This window comes from Aquarana catesbeiana, linkage group LG01 (genome assembly GCF_042186555.1).
Source record: "Aquarana catesbeiana isolate 2022-GZ linkage group LG01, ASM4218655v1, whole genome shotgun sequence".
NCBI lineage: Eukaryota > Metazoa > Chordata > Amphibia > Anura > Ranidae > Aquarana > Aquarana catesbeiana.
The window spans coordinates 142,421,329-142,448,666 of record NC_133324.1 but is presented as its reverse complement, the minus strand read 5'-3'; the positions used below and the strand labels follow the sequence as shown (position 1 = coordinate 142,448,666).

The following is a 27,338-nucleotide window of genomic DNA, read 5'->3' as shown; positions in this document are numbered from 1 at the left end:
GTGTTCCTTCTGATTTTTTCTGCCTTAGTCTTTATTTTCGTAGCTCTCTGCGCTTGCAGTCTTGTGCCATGGACTTCTGGCTTCTCATTCTTTGATTAAGACCTTTGTGCAGGATGTCTCCTATGTGGCTCCCCTATGACTCAGGGGCATCTGAATTTGGTTCTCTTAGCACCTAAAAAAAAAGCCTCCTTTTGAAACTATCAGGTGTAGTCCCCTTTCCACTCTCACTCACAAGGTTGTGTGCGTGTTGCCATCACCTTTGTGAGGTGAGAGTCTGAGCTTGGTAGCCTTATTTTGTGAAGCACCTAGTCCCTGCAGACCTCTTTGGGGGTATTGCCTTATAACCGGCCTTTGTGGCCTTGTCCATTTGTCAGACTGTAGCTAACTGGACTGGGCTAACAAATAAAGAAAACAATCTTGCCCTGGAGGACCCTGTTCTTCTGAGACAATTGCAGCTCGTGCCTATGGCACTGCTGTTGTGTTGATGCCGTGGAGAATGTATTTCTTCAGGTCCCTAGGATGACACTGCTCTCTTTGATCGTGTGCAGAATATTGTGGTTAAAGCCTTTATCTGCCTAGCCTGCTTGTAAAATGCATTTTTTACACGTGCCTTTCGAAGGTGAAAACCTGTTTGGTTAAACCCTTGATAAATTATTTCATTGCCCTGCTTCTCCACATTATCCAGTTAGAGAACACTTTGCGCTCATTCAAAAATGCAAAGCATTTTCTGAACGGCGCCCCTGTCGAGCATACAGCAGGGCAGCTGCTCAGCATGGGACTGGGAAGCAAGTGGAAATCGTTGGAGTAGTGGTGTCTACGTCCATGGTTTCAAGCTTCTGGGGACATCAACCAGGTATGGTATATGCATAGTTTACATCAGTCCAAGCTGGACCAATATAGTTATGTATAAAAAAATTCATACCTGGAATTCCTATTTAAGATGGGGATGCCACTTGCAAAGTTCTAGGAAGAGACCGTGCATGTGTTTTATGTTCTGTGATCATAAAGGTGGATAATGTACTGCTTATTGAATTGAGTTTCACCATATATTTGATGTATATTTTTTCTACAGGAAAGAGAAACCTCTGCCAATTAGAGGACGTCTAGTAAGGCCAAAACCTAACCTGAAAAAAGCTCCAGTGAAGGATAAACCACATTCTCCTAACCTGAGATCTCCTCCTAAATCTGATTCCCAGGACTCTAAAGAAATTGCAATGGTTTGTTTACTATATCAAATTTACAAATATGTTCAACATCAATATGACTCCCCAGCAAACTGACTTTAAGTAGTAAAGCCTCAGAAAGTGATAACTAAATAGGTGTTAACCTCTTCCCGACCACGCTATATCCAAAAGACAGCTACAGCGCGGTCGTCCAGTTCTGGGAGGGCGTCGTTGACGTCAACCCAGAGCCACACCCCCCGGCACACATCCGGCATGCTCAGTGATTGCTGTGATCATCAGTGCCTCATTGTCAGCGCCACCTATCAGTTCCCATCAGTGCAGCCTCATCAGCGCACATCGGTGAATGAGAAAAATTACGTTTTTGCAAAATTTAATAACAGAAACTAAAAAAAAACTTTATTTTTTCTACATTTTCGGTCTTTTTATTTTTTTGTTTGTTTAGCAAATGATAAAAAACCCAGTGGTGATTAAATATTACCAAAAGTAAGCTCTATCTGTCTCAAAAAATAACAATTTCATATGGGTACAGTGTTGCATGACTGCACAATTGTCATTCAAAGTGTGACAGTGTTGAAAGCTGAAATTTGGCCTGGGCATGAAGGGGGGTAAAAGTGCCCTGTAGGCAAGTGCTTAATGAGTGAGTGTTCCAGGGGTGGCTTACATGAGAAAATGAAGAGCTGGGCAATGTAGGAGCAATATTTAATTTAGGGAAACTGAGAACATGTACAGTCATTGACAACAGTAGAAAAAGCCAAAAACGACCTCATGCTGGAGGATCGAAGACACATGGGGGACTTAGCTCCTGGCATTTGTGTCTGGTCCTAACCAAATTTAAAGTTTTAGAAGAGGTTGATAAATAAATGCTTTAAACATTGGCCCTCCTGCTAAAGTTTCCGATTTGATTTGTTGCTGTCTCAGATTTCTAATCTGGTAAATATCCCCTTCTAGTCCCGGCATCCATGGACTTGTGCAGCTATCCCATCACTTACATTTTCCTCCTGAACTGAGACAGGTGATGTTTGGCCCAGTATCTTCTGCCGTACTTATTTGAAGAAAAAAGTTTGAGACTTTGAGTGAGGCAATTGACAGCTAGATATAATAAAAAAACTTGACATATTTATTGTCATAAGAAAGTTTATACAGCATTTGGCAGTGAGTACATGTATAAAAGCCATGTGTTGGAAATCTCCATGATGTAAAAAAAAACTGAAGAGATGTGTTGGATCCAAAGGGGTCTGTGAAAAAGTATTAATAAATAATGAGTGACTCTCATATAGAGTAGTACTAAAAATAATTATAGACCCATATCCTATAGAGGATGTGAAACCGTTTGGAAAAAGATGTGGAAAGCAAGAAATATACGATTAAAAGTATAACAATGAACCATGATCAAATAGCAGAAGTTGGTGAAACCAAAGTGTAAAGTGTGCATAGTCATGCATATTGCTAAGAAGAGATTACCAGCCCATGAAAAGATAAGATTGGTGTAGCAATACAGGACAGTGTATAGCCAAGAGTTACCTGGTATGTCTACATGGTGGCAAGGTCCACATATAGTATACAGCATGTTGAAGTATGCAGCTAGAAGAGTTGTGACAGTAGGGGGTGTTTTACCTTCCATACTTAATGGAAATGCTTGGTCTCCATGAGGTGGAGAATGACTGCAGCATTTCCTTTCACATAAGGAGAACCCAGTTCCGATTAGTACACAAAAAGCCAGAGTGGGTGAGTTTTTCCTTCAGTTGTCATTAATGGCAATAAAGACAAAACAAGGGTTTAACCTTGCCCCCTCTTCATTGTGAACAGAAGAATTTTGGATGCACTTCTGCTTTGGTCATGCCAGGTGACTGTACTATATTTCGCAGGCTCATGTTTTATGAATTTTAAATTTGCAGCTATTTAATTCTAACTGAAGAGCATGATGTGTTTTCCTGTCTAATTTCAGTTTTCATTTGTGTGCTTTTTAAAGGTACCCTGCACCGTTGTCCTGACACCTTTATCCAATGAGAAAGACACTCTCACCAAGGAAAAGTAAGCTGTTTTTGGAATTGATTACCTTATCTTAAAGTGTTACTAAATCCAGGACCCTGCATTCACTATATCTGGTCTCCCACAGTACACAGAACATGGAAATGCAATAGTTTTAGTCAGGGCTTTTTTTCTCAGAAAATAGGTGCAGGAATTTACCCTCCCCAGCCAACTCTCCACCTCCAATTCTGTCGTTCCACAGGGAGAGAAGTAAAGCGGCGCCAAATCCGCGTAGGCCCAAAAGGCGCAGAGTGCGGCACTTAGGAGCGCATAACGCACAGGGCTCAGGAAAGTGTACTCTGCAGTGAGAAGGTGTGTGTATCACACAGGGCACAGAAAAAAAAATTGGCGGACAGCACTTACATATCTCCCCCAATGTAACCATCTATGGCACAGCTCTGTGCCCCGCATTCAAACCTCACCTTGTCCACAGCTGACCTATGCCCCCTTCCACAGCTCACCTCTTCTTCCCCCGTCTGCAGCTAACTTCTTCTTCCCCCCATCCACAGCTCAACTCTTCTTTCCCCTGTCCACAGCTCACCTCTTTCCCCTGTCCACAGCTCACCTCTTTCCCCTGTCCACAGCTCACCTCTTTCCCCTGTCCACAGCTCACCTCTTTCCCCTGTCCACAGCTCACCTCTTTCCCCTGTCCACAGCTCATCTCTTTCCCCTGTCCACAGCTCATCTCCTTCCCCTGTCCACAGCTCATCTCCTTCCCCTGTCCACAGCTCATCTCCTTCCACTGTCCACAGCTCACCTCTTCTTCTTCCCCCCCATCCGCAGCTCACTTCTTCCCTCCTGTCCACGGCTCACCTCTTCTTCCCTCCTGTCCACGGCTCACCTCTTCTTCCCTCCTGTCCACGGCTCACCTCTTCTTCCCTCCTGTCCACGGCTCACCTCTTCTTCCCTCTTGTCCACGGCTCACCTCTTCTTCCCCTTGTAGCTCACCTCTTCTTCCCTCAGTCCACAGTTCACCACTTCTTCCCCCCATTCGCTACTCACCACTTCTTCCCTCCATCCACAACACACCTCTTCTTTCCCCTTTCCCTCCTCAATTCTGCACCCCTATCCACATGTCATCTTAGCACCCCCCACAACTCACCTTTGTACCCCCTGTCAACAACTCAACTCTGCAGCCCCCACATCTACAGCTTACACTACCAGTCCACAACTACAGCTTGCCTCTACCCCCCTTCCACATTTCACTACTGCACCGCCATCTACAGATTACCCCAATCCACAGCTTTCATCTCTTCAGCTCTCCAACTTTCACCTCTTTACCCCCTGTCACCTTCAAACAACCTGCCAACCCTCCCTTACCAGCTCTTGCCACTGTACCACCTGCCCCCCCCTCCCCACTACTCAGCACTTTGCACAAGCTCTCCCTATTTCCAGCTCCTCCACAGCTGTCACTTCCCCCTGCAGGTGCCACTTGCCCCCCCTTCCCTCCGCTCCCCTCCACAGTTTCCAGTGCACTCCCCTCCTCTCCAGGCTTTTTTACACACTGCAGTTCCGGCCGAACACTTTACTCGGTTCTGAGCTGCACAAGTCTGAAAGGGAGGTAGGGTCGGCCGGGACGGGAGCCTCTGGGCAGGACGTGAGCCGCTGTGCAGGGCGGGATGGGACAGGAGCCGTTGGGCGGGATGGGAGCCGCAGGGCGGGATGGGAACCTCTGGGCAGGACATGAGCCGCTGGGCGGGACTGAGTGGGACTCTGGGCACTGACTGACATATAAACATGTACTGACAATAGGACACAGAAGCCGGTGGAGGAAGCGAGTAGTGCAAAAACCTCCTCTACCGCCTTCTGTGTTCAGTGATTGGATGGAGAGGACGGGGCTGCCAGAGGTGGTAGAACGCCGTTCCACCGCGTTCCAGGAGAAAAGAAGCCCTGGTTTTGGTTTTTGTCAATATAAACTGCTAAATACCTTCTTTAGCCGTATATAGCAGTCTTGTGACTTCTATCAGTGTTTTGTTAAAGCTTATAGGAGTTTTCATTCTGCACTGACTGTCCTATAAGGCTGCAGGACCCTTGACCCTCTATCTGGACAGTGCTCATTGGCCCTGTGCTGATCACATGCACTCTCCCAAGAACACTCTCTAGCAATACACACCAAACTGAGCATGTGCAGCTTGTCCCCTAGCCTCTGTCTTATCAGGAGATAGTTTGGGGACTGTGGAAAAAGGGGAGGAACAGAGAAGACGGGATCAAACAGCCTTTTTACACAATGCAGTGGATTAACCCCTTAAGTTCCACATTGAGCATAACAAGAATGCTTTACTACATATACAGACTGATTTTACTGTTGGGGGTTTAGTAACACTTTAACACAAGCAGTGTTCATAGAGAAGTCTGTTCAGAGTGATGCTGTGTTTGCTCAAGTTTTAATTGAAGCACATAATTATATGATTAAAGGAGTAAACTACCTCTGCTGACATTTACCTATAGGTAAAGCCTGTAATAAGGCTTACCTATAGGTAGTGTAAATATTTCCTAAACGTGTACTGTTTAGGAGATATTTACAGTACATGCACCCAGTGACATCACTGGCACATGCACTCTGAAGGAGCGGCCATGGGTGCCATTTCTTCCGAGCCCTGTCCTGTGAACGGCAGCTCCCGCACGCATGCGCGTTAGGGACGTCATCGCAGCTACGGCCCATCAGAGCTGGAGCTGGCAAACCCAGAAGCAAGAGGGGTGAAAATGGAAGCGGCTGCAGTGCTGACATGGCGGCGCTGGAGCAGCTTCGTTTCAAGGTAAGTTTCACATAATGTGCTAGTATGTGATACATACTAACACATTATGCCTTTGCCTTGCAGGAAGAAAAAAAAACTTCCAGCGGCATACAACCGCTTTAAAGTGATACTAAAGTCTTGTTTTTTGTTTTTTTTTTAAATTAAAAATAACAAACATGTCTATACTTACCTATTCTGTGCAGTGGATTTGCAAAGAGCAGCCCAGATCCTCCTCTTCTCGGCTCCCTCTTCTGTGCTCCTGGCCCCTCCTTCCTGTTGAGTGCCATCACAGCAAATGGCTTGCTATAGGGGCACCCAAGCCGAGCCGCAGCTCCCTGTGTCTATTTTAGACACGGAGCCGCAGTCCGACCCTGCTCCCTTTCTCTTCTCATTGGCTCACTGTCTCAGCCAATGAGATGGGGAGTCCCGGACAGCTGAGTCTCTTGTGCAACATCCCTTTATGTAGATGAACCTCAAGTAAGTATTAGGGGGGCTGCTGCACACAGAAGGCTTTTTTTATCCTAATGTACAATCACTTTAAAGTGGTGTTCCACCCTAAAAATAAAAAATACATGAAAATTCCTAAAAAAAAAACATTTGGAATTTTTTTTTTTAACTCGCCTCTAATTGCCTGTTGCTAGGGGGTCCCTCGTAGTCTGCCTCTTTCAGTGCCTGGGGTTGGTGACATCACTTCCCCCTTGGCACAGGAAGGGCTCGGCTCTGCTCCCTCCCTCTTGTCAATCACCTGGGACCCATTACAGGTCCCAGGTGACTGAGCAGCCAATCACGGCGCGGCGCCGCTCACGCATGTGCAGTGGGTGCCCGGCTGTGAAACCACAGCCCGGCGCCCACAGTTGCAATGCCGGCGCCGCCGAACTGAGGGGGAGGCGAGCGGGGCTTCAATCCCCCGCATCGCTGGACCCTGGGACAGGTAAGTGTCCAATTAAAAGTCAGCAGCTGCAGTATTAGTAGCTGCTGACTTTTAAATTTTTTTTTTTTTTTTTTTTTTTTTTTTTAGAGGCCCTCCTCTTTAAGAATGTTTTTCAGGATTTCCAATTTACTTCTGTAGAGAGCTCTGTTCATATCGGAAAACAAAATAGAGTTTACTTAGGGCTTGATCTTAGCAAAAAACAGCCACCACACCACTGATAGGATTTTGTCTGATTTAAGATTATGGGAGTAATGACTCCAGTTCTGACATTTTTACACAAAACAAAAGTTGACTGCCAATGTTAATTTCTTCATCGTACATCACAGTACACTGACGACTTGATATTTATGACTACTTGGATTATGCTGCCAACTTCAGGTGAATAGACACTGGCCAATAGGGAACAAAATCCCTGCCTAGGTATAACCCATCCCAGCTCAGCTAAGCCTCAGTTTTTAGATAGTGTCCCTAGGTGATGGATGTGCCTAAAGATGGCTCACTGAACATTTTGTTATATAAATGCTTAGGGAGAGGCCAAGAAATCGTGACTAACACCACGCTGGCAGGGTGGTATACTGGTCCAGGACAATAATTCTCTAGGAGGGGATTCATGACTATGAAGGCCTTGAGGGACATGCCCGCCAAGATTGGCGAAGATTTGGCCTAAGGTCGCACCACACTGGAATTCTTTCTTATTCGTTCCCATTCTGTCTTCAGGTGCATCCTTATTTACAAGTGATGCGTGCCGATTGAGCTCACCCAGAAAAGGTGTTTTCACTACAAAAGCTTTTTTTTCTCATAAGTAGCCCTTCGGTGAGGAATTCTACAAGAAATGGTGTTCTCCAGCTGTTTCCTATTTAACCGATTCAGCCCCCTTTAGCCTTTAGAATGTGATGCTGATCTTTTAAAGGTGCAATGGATAAGAGGTTAGAGACCTTTAAGGCCTTCTCTCTAAGATGAGCAGCTTTGCAGGCTGCGGTAGGAGTTTGCCAAACTATAAACTTAAAGTCTGTGCAAAGTGTGTCCTCCATTCCAGATTGAGAGCTTAGAGTTTCTTGTTTGATAGATTCCATATGTCAGTTTTCAAGGGTGTGCACGTCTGTCCACAAGAGAAGACTCCTATGGCTTAAGTTTTGGACAACTAAACTTCTCTGCAAGAAGCAAATTGAGAGACTGTCCTTTTGAGGGTGAATGTCTTTGCCAGAAGAAGGTGACTGTGGAGAAAAGCATGCTTAAAAAAGTAACAGGCCAGAAACTGGTGACACCTTTGGAATCCAAGAATAAACCAGCCTCAGGCTCTAAGCAAAAGATTTTACTTTAGTCCTGCAAGAAGAACTGGACCCCCAAGTTCTTTGTTTCCAGAGGCAAATCTTCCTAAAAGTTAAGGGGCCCTTTAGGCGTCCAGGTTTTATGGAGTTTGCAGCCACCTGGGCCCAAGAAGTCACAGACAACTAGATCTGCAGTTTAGTGTCCAGAGGCTACAAGCTGGGGTTTCGTTGCTTTCTTTTTCAATGCTTTATACACTTGAAGGGCATTTTTCGGATACAGAAAAAGAGCATTTTCCTTTTGGCTATGGAAAGAAGAATGTCCCATGGGGTCATCACACCTGTGCCGGCAGAGGAAAGGCTTGTCTACCAACCTATTCAAGGTTCGGGTGATTTGGGTGGCTCTCCTACTCTACTCTGTTTACGTTTGCAGTACCCTTTTGGAGTGGGACAATGCCATAGCTATGATATACATCAACCATCAAGAAGGAACAAAAAGTTGCACTGCTTAGCAGGAAGCAAACTTGGCTTTCAGCATCTGAATCCTAGAGAATGGAAAAAGGGGATATGAGAGTTGGAGATGTATGAGGTACTGCCAACATCCTTGTACAAATAAAATAAGAGAATATGCAACCAGTACATAAAGAGGTCGCCCCTTAGGACTTTTTAGGCAGAGAGATATAGGGAGTAACGATATGTAAAAAAAAGGCACATAAGTGCCAACTTTATTCATTATAGAGAAAATAGTATAAGCACAAAATTCGCTTTAAAATACATCAATAGATCAAATCGTATACAAGGTAGAAAATATCAACTCAAAGCTCACAATCCACTGCCTAAATCAAGTTGAGGACAGACGGAGAGTTTTACAGCATATATCCCAACATGTTTTGGAGATTCACAATAATATTCCTTCATCAGGGGATTTACAATTGGGTGATTTGATCCTTATCTGTAACATAAATTAGATTATATAATACAGTAGTGATAGCATTTTTGATATGGTAGTGTAAAAATAGTCAATTGCACTTTACACAGTATTCTAAATCAAGACTGATGATACTCACATGGATAAAATGGTGATGATGGAGGGAATACAGGCTGGTTGATAAGTTCACAAAGACAAAGGTTAAGCAGTCCTGGATCTAGGGCCAATTGCTGCAGTGCATCCACAAGAGACGTCTGATTCAGAGCTCACAGCCAAGGTATGCTATGTAAGAGAGTCATAGAAAGTATATTGAATTAATCCTGCATGTAGCATAAGGCAATGTAGAGATAAAAGTATATATCTCTGGTATTGCCTGTTTGGATTAAAGTATTTACCTTTAACTTTGTTGATTCAAGACGCAGACCTCCGGGCAGCAGTCCATCGACTGACAAATGCCAATTGAGTGTCTGCGTCCTAAATACTATACCTGATATGGAATCAGTCTAGCTTCAGGCTGTGTGGGCTTGCCTCGTTTGACCAGCTGTTATGTGTAACAGCTAATTATGAGGCTCAAAAGCGCCTCCCAGACCCGGAGTCTAGCGGCGTATCCACGTCCAGAAGGGCGTGATGACGTTACGCGTCACCGGCGGGTAGGAAGTCCCGATCTGTTTCCATCACTGTTTTTGCCCTGCTATGATTTATAATGAATTTTATCCATGTGAGTATCATCAGTCTTGATTTAGAATACTGTGTAAAGTGCAATTGACTCTTTTTACACTACCATATCAAAATTGCTATCACTACTGTATTATACAATCTAATTTATATTACAGATAGGGATCAAATCACCCAATTGTAAATACCCTGATGAAGGAATATTATTGTGAATCTCCGAAACATGTCGGGATATATGCTGTAAAACTCTCCGTCTGTCCTCAACTTGATTTAGGCAGTGGATTGTGAGCTTTGGGTTGATATTTTCTATCTTGTATACAATTTGATTAATTGATGTATTTTAAAGTGAATTTTGTACTTCTACTATTTTCTCTATAATGAATAAAGTTGGTACTTATGTGTATTTTTTTTACATATTGTTACTCCCTATATCTCTCTGCCTAAAAAGTCCTAAGGGGCGACCTCTTTATGTACTGGTTGCATATTCTCTTTTAATTATAGAGAAAGGGCTCTTCCCCCGGAAGCGATTGCAGAGATTTGTATTCTGTGGGGGACGCCAGATTCGACAACAAACCAAAGATCATTGGGCCATTTGCAATGGATGCCCGGGTGACTGCTTCGGATCTGTTTACCCCGATCTATGCTTTTCCTCCCTTTCTTCCTTGTCTGTTGCACAGGATGAAGGTGTAGAGAATTCCTGCGATTCTTATCATACCAGCTTGGTGCTGAAAACCTGTGAAATCCTTATTTGCAGGATAAGAAACAGGCACAGGACCCCATCCCTCTGTATTTTTCTTTGGCCCCATCATTGTTTGCTAGAAAACTAATGATCATATGGTGGGGAGGGGTTATATGAGGGAATGTTAAAGCTTTGAGTGGTTTTGCCAGTGTTCAGTATATCACCTCAATGTACAGCATATAACCCATTCATTATTATTGAAAGCTTGTGTCTTGTACTGTACTTCAGTAAAAGGAATTTACATGTGTGTGTAAGAAAATATAATTTTGGTTTACCTGTAAAATCCTTTTCTTGGAGTACATCAGAGATCCCTTCTTGTTTCCTTGTTTCTAGCTACAGAACTGATGCCTAAATAAGCTAGTAGAGGTTATTATGTCTAGAGGGGGGATTCATGCTTTTAGGCCAGTGTCCCTTCACCTGAAGGTGGTAGCATATCCTATGTAGTCATGAATATCATGTTCTCTTTGTCCCGGTGATGTACTTTAAGAAAATGATTTTTACAAATAAACTAAAAATCTAAATTTGTAGAACATTCAGTGTTCTCTACTTAGAGTAGCAGCTTGGGGAAAGAAATGCTCTGCATAGTACCACTCCTTCTCAGATCCCAGTGCTGGGAACCACCTGGCTTGGATTGCAGGGTGTGCTATTGTTTTTGCTGTTAAAGTACTAAAATTATAGCTGTGATCCCTTTGCACATAACTCTCCTGCAACTTTATCTGCTAAGCCTGCTATGACAACACACTAACATGAACGCACACAAGACTACATATACCGTAGTTGCCAATTACCCCATCAAAATGCACTAATGCCTTATTCAAGGAACCAAGGATATCATGACACAGAAATGTAGTACCTGTATGCGATTGACATTGAACTGACCATTTAGAATTGAAGGCTTACCTTTTGACTGTCCAGAAAGTGAACATTTATTAGAACTTTCCAAAGGTTAATGCCTATCATTTTTTGTTTTAGAGCTGAATCCTCTACTTGCTCCCAGGAACAGAGTGCAAAATCTACCATAAAACCTGCACCACTTGTTCGTGGATACTTACAAAGACCAAAGCCCAATACTACAAAGACATCTAGGAAAGAAAAAGATGAAGACATGGAAGGCTCAGAAAAATGTGATGAAGTTTCATCTGAAGATGTCACAGCAGTCACAGGCAGTAAAGCCAGTTGCAGTCCGAATGACACTGTGCTTGAAAACGTAAGTTTTTACATTAATTGAGTAGTATTTTCTCATTGACAAATAAAATGACAATAATAACATCCATTGAGCATGTTAGAATCATCCAAACTGTTTCATGCCACAATGAACAGAATAATGCAAAATATATATGCAATATTCCTTGCACATTGCAAGGATGATATGGAATCCTCTTTCTATTGTGGCATGCTGGGTATTATGCATGAATAGGTGGTTCCAATTACTGTAAGTGCACCACTGCCATTCAGAAATGTTTCAAGTTTTTGTAAAATATCTCTAACATTTTGGTGATAAATCCCTTTCACTCATTCAAAATGGAATGATCTGTTTACTGCTGTTCGCCAAGTTGAGAGATCAGTGCTGCCCTCTGGGGCACCCATATTGAGATTGGGCAGGCAAACTTCACATTGTCCACCATTGTTGAGTGCTTGGATAAGACCACTCTTACGGGTTCAATAAAAATAAAGGAAACAAAAAGTCAGAAGGTGAGCCTGATCACGCGGCTTGTCGGTTCACAAAGTGGTAGTGGGCTCTTTCTGTAATAAATTAGCCATTTAGCTTGATGGCATTGAAGCCCTTTCTTGATTCAGTCACTTTGTAAACAGCAGAACCATCATCCCTCTGCTGATTTTTGCCTTGGCAAATTAAGCTTGGCACTTGCATTGGGAAAGTCAATTTTTGTGTTTATTTTTTAGCGTGAAGAACAAGAAGATATGTCTGCACACAAGGACACATGCCTTCATTTTGCCACTGTCCAAGATTCATGTATTCCAATTAAAGAATCTCTCTCCACATCTTTGAGCCCTGTGCAGGAAGTCACCCCAGAGCCTGATCTTGATCCTGCATTAAGCTCTGTGTCGGAGTCTAAGGCCAAGAGTAAAACATCTCCCATTAAACTACCACAAGGACAGCTTCAAACACTGAAGCCTAATGTTCTGAAATCATGTGACCATAGAGGAATATCTGGAATGAGATTAGAAGATGATACTGTTATTACTTCTGAGGATACTGGACAGGATGTGAAAGGCAAGAGAGATGACCTTTCTGACCTGGGAAAAGTAAGTACTAGTACTGGATAAAAACGAATGTGTGTCTTACATATATTGATTTCTTTGTCGTCCATTGAGGGGCACAAGAATTCTAATGCAGTTTGGTTATACTGCCACTTATGGGAGGTTGGGGCAATGAAAAACCAAGAATAGTTGTAAGATAGCCCCCCATATAACCTCTATCCGGTTCTTCCTCACTTTTATGCTTGTGTCCTAGGAAGATGGGATGCCTTTTCTTCAGCTCTAGAAAAAAGTCCTAATTGTTTTGCTAGCTTTCTATCCTTGTCAATTTTTCTCCTTGAATACTTTAATCAAGATTTTTATGACACTGCTGGCATTTTCCTCTGTGACTTCAATCAAGACTTCTTTACTATACTGCGGCCGGAGCTGTGCCCCATATCATACTGCGGCATTGGCTTCCGCTGCTGTCAATCAAATCCAAAGACGTGGGCATCGGGGGACGGGGCCGAGGCCGGCACTCATGTCTATGGATGCAAATGCTGGACTTGTGAGCGCGGCCGTAAGGTAATCCCCCCCCGGGAGAGCGCTTCTCCTAGGGGGTTATCTGATGCGGGGAGGAGCCGCGAGAGCAAAGGAGGAACCCCAGAAGTCGGTGTTCGGAGCCACTCTGTGCAAAACGAGCGGCACAGTGTAGGTAAGTATGTCATGTTTATTTAAAAAAAACGAGCCTTTACAATCACTTTAACTAGAAGAAAAAAGCATGAGTTTATGGGTATAAGATTTACCCACAATCCCATGTTTTTTCTCACGCACAGCATAGAGTATAGTGGCATTCTGAGGTAACTGTTCACATAGAATGTGATTCATAGCCTGTTTTGCTTAGACATGGCTAGAAGACTGATTTGTAGAGAAGAGGATGGACAGTATTTCTAGCATATTGAAGGCAGGTTGAAAATTTCAGCAGTTCTAAATTCGCATTGAACAAAAGGATATTCCCTATCGCATCCCTGTATCAGAATCGCATCTGAAATGCACCTGAAACCGCTGAACAACTACCTTTGACAATCACACTGAAGACTGACATTAAAATCGCTCCATGTAAAGCAAGCCCTGCTGCTTGCCCGCAGCAGAGCTAATAGTAAAAAAAAAATGACATTTTTTTTAAAGAAAACAAACCTATCCGAAGCCTGGAACTGCATGTCTCAGGTGTGGGACAATATAATTTGCATGCCTACCTGTCACTAGCCATGATATTGCAAGGAATGTTGTTCATACCATGTGATAGCATAAAGTTCATCAAAATAAAATGAAAGGGACAGTATAAAAAAAAGTTTTAACTAAAAAAAAAAAAAAAAAAAAAAGTTAAAGCACCCCTGTCTCCCAGTGCTAATGCGCAAATGCGAATGCATACTTAAGTCCTGCACGCATATGTAAACGGTGATCGCACCACACGTGAGGTATCACTTTGAACGTCAGTGTGAGCAATCGTTTTAGCACCAGATCTTCTGTTTAAATCTAAAGTAGTAATCTTTAAAGGCTTTTAAAACATTGCCTATGAAAATTTTTAGGTACCATAGTTTGTACCATATTCCATGGCTAAAGCGTGACATGTTGGGAGTCTATTTATTTACTCGGCTTAACATCATCTTTAATTATTAGCAAACAATTGGGTATTATGCCGTGTTTGTGTGCACGAAAATTCATTCAAGCGTTGTGGGTTTTTTTCCCTGAATTTGCGTTTTAAAAATGGCTGTGCAAATATCATTTGCAATTAAAAATTGCAACAACCACCATTTTATTCTCCAGGGTCTACTCTTTCAAAATATAGATAATGTTTGGGGGTTCTAAGTAATTTTCTAGCAAAAAAAATGCAGATTTTTTTACTTGTGAGAAGTGTCAGATTTGGCCCGGGGGTCAAGTAAAATCTCTACTTTCATCAAAGTGGTCAGATCTCTCCAAAACCCTGGAAATTGCCTGTAACTACTTCCCGCCCACCGTATAGTAAAATGACGGCAGGATGCACTTTTGTTTTGGGACCTAGGAACACGGCGCAACCCCGATCTTGGTAAAGATCCAATGACGCGGCTCTTTACCCATGTGATCAGCGGCATCTCCTCACAGGGGGTGTGTGTATAGGTAATCAGGGCACTGATCATCGGTGTCCTGATTACAGTACAGCCCCAGCAGTGCCAATCAGTGCTGCCTTTTAGTGCCTGGCCATGAGTGCTCACCAGTTCCACCTATCAATGTGGCATATTGGTGCCTCCTCATCAGTGCTACCTAATCAGTGCAGCCTCATCAGCGCACATCGGTGAAGGAGAAAAATTACTTATTTACAAAATTTACTGAAAGAAACTAAGAAAAACTTTTTTTTTTTTTTTTTTATATCTTTTCGGTCTTTTTTCATTGTTTTAGCAGAAAACAAAAATCAGTATTTAAATACCACCAAAAGAAAACTCTGTGTGAAAAAAATGATCCGTGGTCTGTGACACCACGGAAAGATGAAAATTGGCCTGGGCAGAAAGGGGGTAAAAGTGCCCAGTAGGCAAGTGGTTAAACTCGCAGAGTGAGGGATACATAGGGACTTTCAACATCACAAGTAATCCACAGATGATCCTCCTTCTATTTAAACATGCTTAGTTTATTAGCTTTATTTAGAAGGTGTTTTGTATCTCTGAAATCACTCTGTAGTCTTGTGACAAAGGGTTGTAACTGTCAGTCCTTTCCCTTTTATCCTTCACTCAAACAAGCAAAGGAGGTTTCACTCCAATGCCCGGATGTGGTCAGAACATTTGGGAGGTCTACGTAGATGCAACATCCTTCATCAGCTAAACGGAGTCCCTTTTTGTCCTTGTTGAAGATCCCAAGAAGAGACATCTTGCTTCCACAGTTTCTGTTTGCTCAGGCTGCTCATTTCCCAGGCCTACTCCTGGGCCCAGCAAACTTCTTTTTTCATCTGTTTTTAGCAGTTGATGGTCTATTTTACTGTCATTTTTGTAGTGTTACTTTTCCACCTGTTTTTGGTGGATTATTGGTTGGCACTCCAGTTCTTACTGGCAGGTAAGGATAAGCTCCGGCGTGTTCGCACACTCCACGTGCCGAGCCCGCCAGGAAGTCAGCACGGCGCTGCGCTAATCACATGCAGTGAGACATTTCCCGATTTCTGCAGCCATGCATCAGGAAAATGTCTCACTGCCTGTGATTAGCGCAGCCCCGTGCCGACTTCCTGGCGGGCTCGGCACGTGGAGTGTGCGAACACGCCGGAGCTTATCCTTACTGGCAGGGTCCCATTGCTCCTTCAGTTCGGAGATTTCCTTTGTTGGTGTTTTCCTGTACTCCTTTCTCACAAACCTGAGACAGGCTGGGTAGAGAAGGGGGTTTTACAATGGCTGGCTTACAACGTATTGTTGTTTGCCAGTGTCCCAAACTATTGTAGGTGGCCGTATTACCCAATTGTATTAGAATGTCTTTGTCCCTCAATGGATTTCAAGAGAGAGATTTTACAGTAAGTACAAAAATGTTATTTTTCCAACCAGCAATAACTGGAATCATTTATGCACACCATTTATGGGCTCAGCGATGTGTTTTGTCTTGGTAAAAAATATGTATGAATTTCATCTCCTGAAGGTTTTTATTTAAACAGTGGATGTTGAAAATTATTTATTTAGCCCACAGATTTTAGGAAGGAAGCCTCCACTTCAGATGAAAGTTGTGGGCACCAGGAGAATCGCATGAAGCCTACAGAAATGGATCAGGTTCTACCAATAAATCCAAGACCTGAAGTTGGTCCAAAGTAAGTGTTTGCTTACATTGTAGCTAGGAATGGGCTCAGGCATATTCAGAATCCCACCTGCTTGACCGCACCAGGAAGCCGACATTGCACACCGCTAATCGGACAGAGAGACATTTCACGGTCTGCAGCTGCACAGATCGTAAAATGTCTCACTGCCTGTAATTAGCGGTGTGCAGTGTCGGCTTTCTGGCTTATCGGGCAGGTGGGATCCCGAACACACCCGTGCCCATCTCTAATTGTAACATATATCATCTAGGTAACACTTTCACATGGGGGAAATTTCTTCTGGTGCACTGAAATCCCACCCCCAGCTCACCCATTTGTTTCTCGTCTGTATCCTTCTCCATGACATTATATTCTGATTGTGCTAAGGAGAAGGTGTCCGCATTCTAAGAATTTCTAGAGAAGCTTGAGCTGCCCATAGATGGATGGAAATGTGGTCAGTTCAGCACGGTCTGGCTGAATTTTGATCTATGTATGGGCACTTGAATGTGTGGATGGAGGGAATCGGGTCAGTTTTTATTTATTTATTTATTTTTATTCAAGCAGCTGGTTGAATAAAAACTGACCCATCTATGGCCAGCTTTAAGCTGGCCATAGATGGAGCAATGGAAGTTGCAGGAAAGAAAATTGCTTTTTCCCCCCATCAACACGGACTGTGTTGAATCCCTCCACAAAGCGGAGAAAACACAATGATAATTGATTGGAACAAAATGATTATTTCCAGCGGCTACAACCACTGTCGATAATCCCATGAAAAATCTGACAGGCTGGTTGTACCCAAGTTGATCGATCAACTTGGGTACAATCAGCCTGCCCATACATTGGGTACAATGCACTCCTCTCCTGCATTGACTGCTTGATTATGCACTCTGTACTCCTTATTAAAAAAAGCTCTTCCCTGTACTTTTTACCTCCTTTATGTGAAAAAAATCCAGGCTTTTGTTTGCTCAGGCAGTGAAAGTGGATAGTAATTGGACAGTATGGACAATCGTTGTGCAGTCGGCAACAATTTTATGTGCATGGCTTCGTTTTGGTGGAAATTTTGCCCAAAGCCTACCTGTCTCTTGACTATATTGTTACGTTTTCTATTTTTTTTTTATTCTATTTTTTAAATTTCTCTCTTAAATTTTTTAGAGTGTCAGAGGAAGTGCAGCAACCTGCAAAACCTACAGTTCTAACAAGAGGACGATTACAGAGACCAAAGCCAAACATTGTCCGGGCATTGCCTAGGAGAGGTGTCCTGACTTCTTCGGATGATTCTAGGAATAAATCTGAAGATGAAGCCGTTGAGAAGGCCCCTGAATCCAGTCAGCCAGCCACAAGTGTAAGAAGCTAATTCTTGCAATTTTCCTGTAAAAATGTTTTTGATACTTTTTTTTTTCTTCTTACAGATTTGCATTTTTTTTTAACCTTGGCTTGTTGTACTGCATATCTTCATGCCCAATCTCCCCCAACTCATAAAGCTCACCTAGTGAAGTCCATTATTTGAAATATATTCTTCAGTTATTTTCCACTGCTGCAGCCTGTGCTTCTTTCAGCACACAGAGCAGCAGTAACATATCGGCCTATTGCCTTAAAAAAGCCATTTGGCGCTTAGAGAACTGCCTCCTAGTTTACTTCAGAACTGCTGCATGCATCTCTTTACCTTACCCGTGGAACATGGTAACTTAAAGTGGATGTAAACCCGATTCATGAAATTTCACTTAAGCACATATATCTGTAGTGTTTACTTATCTCTCTCCAAAGCCATAAGTCCTGTGTCCTTCTGCTGCTTCGGTCCTGTGTTATCAGCATGATAACTTCTGGCAAGTTTTCTGACACAGGAGATAAAAGCAGCTGGAAATTTGTGTCAGGGAGGGTGCTATAAATAGATTAACAGAGAGCTGGTCTATTCATAGCACAGCTCTGCATGCCTTTCCTCCAATCAGCTGTCACACAGTGTATGCCCAGACTCCCCTCCCACTGCTAAAAGAGGAAGTAAAAGTTCTAACACAATGTGCACTTTCTAAAGAATATAGCAAGTTGAAGTCTGCAGATATACATGTAAAGCTTATGTAGAAGGATTTGTTTCATGCCTGTGTATCATCTGAGGTGTTCACTTCACTGGGTGTCTGTGAGAGTTTACATCCACTTTACGACAGAGCCTTTATACTGGCTATATGTATTTTCTTCCACCTATTGAAAATATACACATTAAAGGAGAAGTCCAGCCTGAGTTTTTAGGCTGGGCTTCTCCTCTGGGTCACAGGAGTGCAATTCGTTTTGCACTCCTGTGACCCGTTTTCAGTGGAGAGCGGTCTGAAGTTTGCTCTCCGCTGACTTCACCGCTATCACTCGAGGCAGCGCAGCATCCCAACTTCCCAAGTCTGGATCAGCCAGCTGCCTTGACTGATGGCAGTCTCAGCGAGCTGCTGAGACAGCCACTCCTGACCCTCCACAGCTCAACGCTCCAATGAGCGTGAAGAGACAGAGAAGAGAGACGCTGGCTGACAGTCAGCAGCTCTCTGCTCTGGGAGCTGTGAGAACTAAGATCGTAGCTAACATAGAATCACTCATATCTTGAGTGTCTAGCCATGGGCCCCATATCTAAGTAAATTTTCAAGGGCATCCTCTCACCTCGTATGTTAATTTATGGGTGGGAGTGCCTGATTAATAAGCTGTTTCCACAACCCGAGGTGTAGGACCTCAGTGCGAGTTCAATGCAGTACAATTCTTTTCCTTGCATAATAAAACAACAAACGAAGGAAGTGTTTTTTCGCCGCAGTGACTTCCAATTAACTGTTGTTTTTTTTTTTTTTAATTATACCATTCTATAATTCAGCTTAGTAAAGTGTGGACAAAAGGGACAGCTTTTTTTTTCTCTCCATAAATCAGCACTATTTTAGTGTGCTGATAAAACATTTTTTGTCTAATAACCTAGTTCATTTTTTTTTCCATTTTTCACAGTATGAATCAGAAAAAGCTCCCATCTTAGCAAATGCTGATACAGAAGACACACCTTCCCCAGTAGAGATTGCTCATTCACATGTCCTTTCACTGGAGACCATTGGCCTGCCTGGCGCAGACCAGATTGAGAATGAGGAGTCTCCGTCAGTGTCTGTGGATGATTCAGCTCCTGTTGGGTATGTTTTTGGTTAAAGCTAACTTGGACATTGTTTTTATTGTAGCCTTATTGTACAGTATTCATGATGACTATAGACAACAAGTGTTGCAAAATTCTTATTTAAAAGAAAAGTTTGGGATATATGGATATATTTTATATATCTTATACTTCTCTAGGTGGATGCAGCATCGATCCAATGCCACATCTGTCCCCTGCCCCCTCTGTGTTCAGTTCTGCCCTTCGCTCTGAGCATAGAGCCATGCCTGTCAGTCACTGGCTCTGCTCTGCACCTCCAGAGCTCCCCTGGAGTGTGTGGCTGTGGAGGGATGAGAGTGGCTGGCTCAGGCTGAGCCAGCTGCCAGTCCAGGCATCTGGGTGGATCTTGACTGTAAGGTTGGGATCTTTCCCCAGCCTGGACCAGCTGAGTGAAGTCAGCCGATTGTGGGTTTTAGCCAGCTGTCAGCTGTAAACAGGTCACACGAGTGCAGAAAGAAAATGCACTTTTGTGATCCATAGGAGAAGTAGGGTCAAAAAAGCTTTGGCCATACTTTACCTTTTTAAAGGATAAGTTTACCTATCGTAACATGTTACATGTTTTCCCATATTCAGGGTGTAACTTGTTACAAACTGACCAGCCCCCACATCTCCCTGATCCCCCACTGTGACAGCTAGTGGGGATCCTCCCGCTAGCTGTCACAGTAAAAAAAAAAAAAAAAAAAAAAAAAAACTCATGTCCTGTGAATGGAAAACTACAAAGTCTGGCAGTCTTTGCGGGTGTAGGCTTGTAGTTAAAAAAGGTACTACCATGGTGCTCATTGAGTCTACCTGTCAGAATGTATCTGCTTGCTCATACGAGTAAGCTGATACACTGACAGATCTGCAGGAGACCTGCATGGCATCAGTGATCTGCTGATCATTGGTGCAATGCTTTACAGGTTCTTGCAACAAAAAATAATAAATGCACATTTTTTTACCTGCATAAAAATGGGGATTTATTATCATTATTATTATTATATTTTTTTTTTTTTTTTGTGAAAAAGTGAACTTATCCTTTAATGTTGATCCCTTTCCACTGCTCTAGTTGCCGGTATGGCAGTATTGGAACCATGCATAATTCAAATGTCTCCTGACGGCCCCAGATTTGAAACTGATATGTCGCTAGATTGCTGGAACATATTACACATCAGTGTATGTACAATTGGGGCAAGTGTATGAACTGCGGTTTTATTACATTCCGTTAAAGGCGAGAAAAGCTGTACATGCAGCTGCTGCTATGTTGCCTTTTCATCCGTAACTGATGGCTTTTGTGCCATTCATTTAAATTTGCACAGCTCAGAATTTTTTATGGTAGTTGTAAAAAATTTTTCAGAATGAAAAAAGAATTCAGTGGCTCTGAAGGTGAGAAAAAAGCTGCACCAACCAAACCAACTTTGACACGAAGTCGATTGCTGAGACCAAAGCCAAACTTGGGCAGTTCAGTTACACGTACCTCAGTATCTGCTCCTCAGAAGTGTGATGTACATGAAGAAGGGAAAAGTGGAAAAGACGATGTCAATACATCATCCATGGAAAGTGTAAGAGAGAGCAAATACTAAATGTGTCGCTGCATCCATTTTTTAATTCACCAGAACTATTTTTTTGTCTTTGCTTTAAGAGTCTAGCTTTACATGGCTTTCAAAATTAAGACAAGAAATGGAAGTGGGAAGTAAGTTCAGTGACTCATCTGATGCCTGGGAGGTTAGTCGATTGCTGTCTGTGTCACTGATGGATACATTCACCCTGTCTATTTGTCCTAGTGACCATTGTCAGGACTGAGTGCAATGGGAAATCAAAAATGTTAACTTTATAACTTTACACAGCAGGAGGGTGAAATCCTCTAAGGCCTGGTTCACACTTAAGCGGTTTTTAGTGCATTATTCGTTTTGTAAAAATGCACTACAGTCCATTTAACATAGTTTCCTATGGGGCAAGTTTACATCTGTGCGTTTTTTAGCTGTTGCTTTTTGGAAAGGGTCAGGACCCTTTTTAAAGGAAACGCAGTGTGTTTTTCATTCAGTAGATTTCAATATACATGCTGCAGAAAGGCATGTACTGTGTTTTTGATGCATTTTTAATCTGCTTAACAATAAAAATATCTCCCCTTTAAAAAAATAAAATAAATAATAATTTTAAAAAACCCGCAAAAATCATCAAAAGACACGTCAAAAACGCAAAATGCAGCACAAAAAGCGATGCAGAAACCTGTCAAAAGCAAACTGCATGAGTGTGAACGAGGTCTAATGGGGACACCTGTTTAGAAGACAACTGCTCAAGAGGGTAACTCCACCCACTTTGAAGAGACTTGCTCTCATTCCCTGTATTCAGAACAAGCAGTTAAAGGAAGATCTACCAAACAGCACACTGACAGCAAAAGACTTAGAAAGTGACTTTAAAGTAAACCCAAAACCAAAATGTAATATATTGCAGCTTACTAATTATTGACTGTTGGTTTTTAACAGGTGGTGGGAGGGGACGTTCCCCTCCCGTGCTTCTACCGGTTCGCCCGTGCGATCAGCGAGCCAGAGAAGGAATCCGGCGGTGGCGGAAGTTTACCATAGAGCTGACCGAGGACCCGATGATCCCCAGTCATCTCTGACTCTCGGAGGCTTGGCGTGACGTTATAACATCACGTCCGGCCCCAGCAGTTGTAAACACTGCTGTGTTCGGCTGGAGAGCCTGAGATGTGTTTTTTTTTTTTTTTTTAATCTCAGGCTTTCCAGCCTAGAGGAGAGATGTGGGGTCTTATAGATCACAGATCTCTCCATAAAGTGGACCTGTTATGCCTTATTCCTATTACAAGGGATGTTTACATTCTTTCTAATAGGAATAGCAAAAAAAATTAATGGGAAAGTGTAAAAATACAAAAATTTTGATAAAATAAACAATGGAAAAAAAAAAAATTTAAGCGCCCCCGTCCCCTCGTGCTCACACGCAGAAGCAAACACATAAGTAGGTCGCGTCCGCATATGTAAGCGATGGTCAAACCACACGTGAGGTAGGGCTGGGAGATTTTCCTAAAAAAAAAAAAAAAAACTCGATTCACGATTTGAATCGAGTTTTTTTTTTTTTTTGTGTGGACACCGCTCCGGTCCCAAGGAGCTGCGGGCAGGAGTTCTTAGGCGAGGCCGCGGCTTTGGCTTAGTCCGCGAGGCCGAAGCCGCGACCTCACCTGAAAACTCCAGCCCGCAGCTCCTCGGGACCGGTGCGGTGAAAAAAAAAAATAGATTTGCTTAAATTTTGAATCAATTTGACCTCTCAACTCGATTCAAGATTTAATTCGATTTTTTCCCCAGCCCTAACGGGAGGTATCGCCGTGAATGTTAGAGCAAGAGCAATTATTCTAGCACAAGACCTCCTCTGTAACTCTAAACTGGTAATCTGTAAAAAATGTAAAAGCATAGCCTATGGAGAATTTTAAGTACTGAAGTTTGGCAGCATTCCACGAGTGTGCACAAATTTAAAGTGTGACATGTTAGGTATCTGTTTACTCAGCGTAACATCATCTTTCACATTATATAAAAAAATTGGGCTAACTTTACTGTTTTTTTTTTTTTTTTTGCCCCCAAAAAAATGTGTTTGAAAAATTGCTGTGCAAATGCTGTGTGACGTAAAAAATTTCAATGACCGCCATTTTATTCCCTAGAGTCTCTTCTAAAATATATATATAATGTTTGGGGGTTCTGAGTAATTTTCTAGAGAAAAAAGATTTTTACACGTAGGAGAGGAATGCCAGAATTTTACAGTTACAGCAAACATTTGTTTTCCTTTTTGGAATAAAGCCTGATTCACACCTATGCGGGTTGGAGATTGCAGGTGCATTTTGCATTTTTCAATACACATCTTTAAACCATTGAAGTCTATGGAACCAAAAACCAGAAAAAATTCCCTGGCGCTTTCCATAAAATGCACAGATGTGAACTACATCCATAGGAAACCATGTTAAATGGACTGTAGTGTGTTTCTACGAAACTGAAAATGCACAAAAAAAATGCATAGGTGTGAACCAGGCCTTAAGGTTTTTACATAAATAAAAGCTGATTAACAGTCTTACTGGCCAGATCAGCAGGTGAAAATAAGCGAAAAAAGCCTAAAAAAGAAAACTAATGAAGCAATCACATTGGTAAGCTGCAATATAATAAATGTTTGCTTTTGGGTTTAATAGCTCTTCAACCCTTCCCTACGCTATCCAAAATTAGGGGATAACTTTGGTTATGCAAACATTTAAAATGCAGCATTTTCGTTTGTTTTGAAAAGTACACATGGGAAAGCTTTAACCCAAATTAAATGTTCCTCTGTTTTTATTGTGTTGTACAGTTGTCGCACAGTGATGCAGGAAAAAAACCTGTACTTGCAAATACTGAAACAGAAGACGCTGCCTCCCCCGAAGAGATCACTCAGTCATATATCCTTCCACTGGAGACCATTGTTCTGCCTGGTGTGGATCAGATGGATAGTGAGGAGTCTTCTGCTGTGCCCATGGATAATTCCTCCAATGTCACGTATGTTCATATCTGTGTTGTTTATCTTACTTAGCAGATTACTTGTGGATTAGCTATGCTCTCTATGGGAATTGTGTATAAATGTACCCACTATTGCTGCTTGGCTTTCCTGACAGCACTTCTCTAACAATAAATATAAATTGTTTGCATGTCTTCATTAAAGCGGTAGTAAAGTGCAAAAAAAAAATAACTGGGCCCCTGCAGAATAATGTCACAATGTGCTAGTATACATTGCATACTAGCACATTATGACAGACTTACCTTAAAGTGGTAGTAAAGTCTGTTCCACCACTTGTACCTACAGGCAAGCCTATAATAAGGCTTACCTGTAAGTACTGTAAATATCTCCTAAACTTTTAAGAGATATTCAGAGTGCATGAAGCCAGTGACGTTACCAGCAGATGTGCTCTGAAAGTCCAGCATACAGTGCTGGACCTTCAGAGCCCATGCCATAGACGCATGTGTGGGAGTGACGTCATCGCGCCCCTTGACACTCATGCCAGAAGACGCAAATCCAAAAGGAAGACCAGGGGAAGATGTCAGCCCTCTCAGCAGTGACAGGGCGGTGCTGGAGGGCTTCATTCTAAGGCAAGTCTCTCATAATGTGCTAGTATGCGATGCATACTAGCACATTATGACATTGCCTTGCAATATATATATATATATATATATATATATATATATATATATATATATATATATATATATATATATATAATTATTTTTTTTTTTTTTTTTTACATCAACTGCGGTTTACTACTGCTTTAAAACTAATCCCTCAAGCAGAGTGCTGTCACCACTTCCATGTTTACCCGGTCTTCCTTCTAGGTTTGCGGACATTGGCTGTTTGAATGGCCGAGCCACGATGACAGCACTCCCACACATGCGCAAGGGAATCACTGGCGCCGCACAGCTCTCTCAATGGACGACATGCTGTCCATTAAGAGCACAGTGCATCTGCGCTGGTGAAATAATAACCAGCTGCTACAAAAATAAATGCCTCCTAAATGGCTACCTGTAGATATAAATTTAAAAAACAGACTTTAACATTGATGCTTTTGCATGCCCCTATTTTGGTTTCCAAATGTGGTGGTACTGGTGTCACAGGATTTTGCATGCTTTTGGCATTTTTGTGGAAACCTAAAGAGGAAAACTAAAGGTACAAAAAAACTGTGAGCAGGCAGGCTATTGTAGAAGAGACATGGTGTGTGTTAAAACAAATGTACCTGTCTGTTTGCAGTCATCTTTACAATGTGCACTGAGCTGCCCGTGCATGGAGGATGTTGCTGGGGAGAATGGGAGACCAAAAATATTCATTGCTGATCTCCCCTAATTACAAAGAACCCAGAAGCGACATGTATGGCATCACTTCGTTTTTTGTTAGCTAAAAGACCCTTGATATCTCATAAAAATAAACCACAAAGAGTTTGTCACATAGTGGTTTTTTCTCATTCAAAAATTTTTATTTGAAAGATCATCATAAAATAACAGTTATAGTATATTAGACAATATTTTCAAAATAATTACTTAGGTGTCAGGAGAAGATTTATATTCTAAATATTGCTTAAGCGCCATTTCTATATTTTATTTTATTAGCTGAATTTTTGAGTAAATAATCTCTAAGAATCCACGTGGGATCACGTGCTTTAGGAATAGAAGAGGCAATAACAGTATAAATTGCGCTATGATCTGACCATGGGATTGATAAAATTTTGGATGTCTGAATTTCATGCGCCATTCCTATAGTCAAGAATATATGGTCAATCCGTGAAAATGATTGATGGGGATATGAATAATGTGTATATTGTCTTTTAGTAGGGTTCAACTCACGCCGGCAATCCACTAAATTGTATTTTATAATAATAGTTGTGAAAAGGAATGTTTATTGGGCATGTTCAGTTGCGGTATAGGTGATTTGTCTAAAAAGGGAAAAAATAGTCTGATTAGAATCTCCACAAATGATTACAGTACCTATCTTAAGTGAATCTACTTTTTGTAGTAGATGGGAGAGGAAAGAAGTACGGTAGGTAGTTTATTAGGTCCGTAGTAAGACACAACAGTTACAGCAGTATCCAATAAATGACCTGTAAAATTCATATATCGGCCTTCAGGGTCTTTAATCTCTTTTACTAGTGTAAATGGGGTACTACAATGAAATGCAATAACTACACCACGCTGTTTAGTCAAGGCAGAGGCTGTATAGACTTGGGAGGAGATCTTGCTAAAGAATGTAGGGGTGGATTGTGTTGTAAAGTGGGTTTCTTGAAGGCATAAGATGTACGCTTTTCTAGAAGCAAAGGATCAAAAGGCTTTAGTCCATTTTTGTGGGATATTCAATCCCTGTACATTCAGGCATAGAATGTTCAAAGGAGCCAATTATATATGAAAGCATTTGCCTCCCTCCTTCCGGGGGGGGTAATAAAGAAAGATGAAAAAGAAATGGAAAAAGGTCCAAAAGAGAAGTTTAAAGGGAAATGTCGTAAGTATTAGACAAAATATGTATAGACTTATAACATAACCGTTAAGGGGAGATAAAATCTCCCTCCAAGAGTACTACTACTGTCAGTTACTCACCAATTCAATGAACAACCGAGGGTAGCAATAGAGGAGCGCAGGGAACATACCTGAAGGGTACGGAAAGCCAACCATTAAAATTGTATCTTAAGAATATATAGAACGAGTACAGAAAATGCCCAAGCATTAAGTAAGGTTTTGAAAACTATGAAGAATAATTATTGTAAAATGATCAATTTTTCATAAGAAGCTAACCATTTTGTGACTGTAACACATTAACCGGTACCCGACCGGCTCACGTACATATACGGGGGCAGAATGGCTCCCCTGCGCGAAACCTCGTACAGGTACGGAGTTCCTTTAAGAGCCTGTATAAAAGAGAAAATATTTGCGCTGACCTAAGAAAAATAAAAAGTGAAGTGACATGCTCTGCTGGGGTTTTTTGCCTTCCTCTGGATCAACTGAGGGTATAAAATTGGGTATATTGGATTGTACAATATTTTTAATTTTATTTATTGTTTTTAAGGTTGAACTGGAATGACTTGTGTCTTTTTTCAACTTGTCTAACTATGTAACTATGACTGTTTGCTGAGCTGATAGCTTAATTACTAAAAGCTCAGGATAAATGGAAAAAGAAAAAAAGCGCGCGCAAACAAAAAACACATGTATGAAAATATATAAATAA

The 27,338-nt window shown here is 42.0% G+C and overlaps 1 protein-coding gene across 3 annotated transcripts in view; it reads left to right on the top strand.

Moving 5' to 3' along the window:
• Positions 1–27,338, top strand: part of BDP1 (BDP1 general transcription factor IIIB subunit) — a 147,498-nt gene that overhangs the window by 57,865 nt on the left and 62,295 nt on the right. For all 3 annotated transcript variants that reach the window (XM_073624399.1, XM_073624398.1, XM_073624397.1), the window contains exons 17-25: positions 1,073–1,217; positions 3,154–3,215; positions 11,458–11,692; positions 12,388–12,750; positions 16,371–16,495; positions 17,633–17,822; positions 19,445–19,620; positions 20,971–21,175; positions 23,955–24,139. In XM_073624399.1, coding sequence (XP_073480500.1) covers positions 1,073–1,217; positions 3,154–3,215; positions 11,458–11,692; positions 12,388–12,750; positions 16,371–16,495; positions 17,633–17,822; positions 19,445–19,620; positions 20,971–21,175; positions 23,955–24,139 — 1,686 coding nt within the window. The remainder of the gene's footprint in view (positions 1–1,072; positions 1,218–3,153; positions 3,216–11,457; positions 11,693–12,387; positions 12,751–16,370; positions 16,496–17,632; positions 17,823–19,444; positions 19,621–20,970; positions 21,176–23,954; positions 24,140–27,338) is intronic.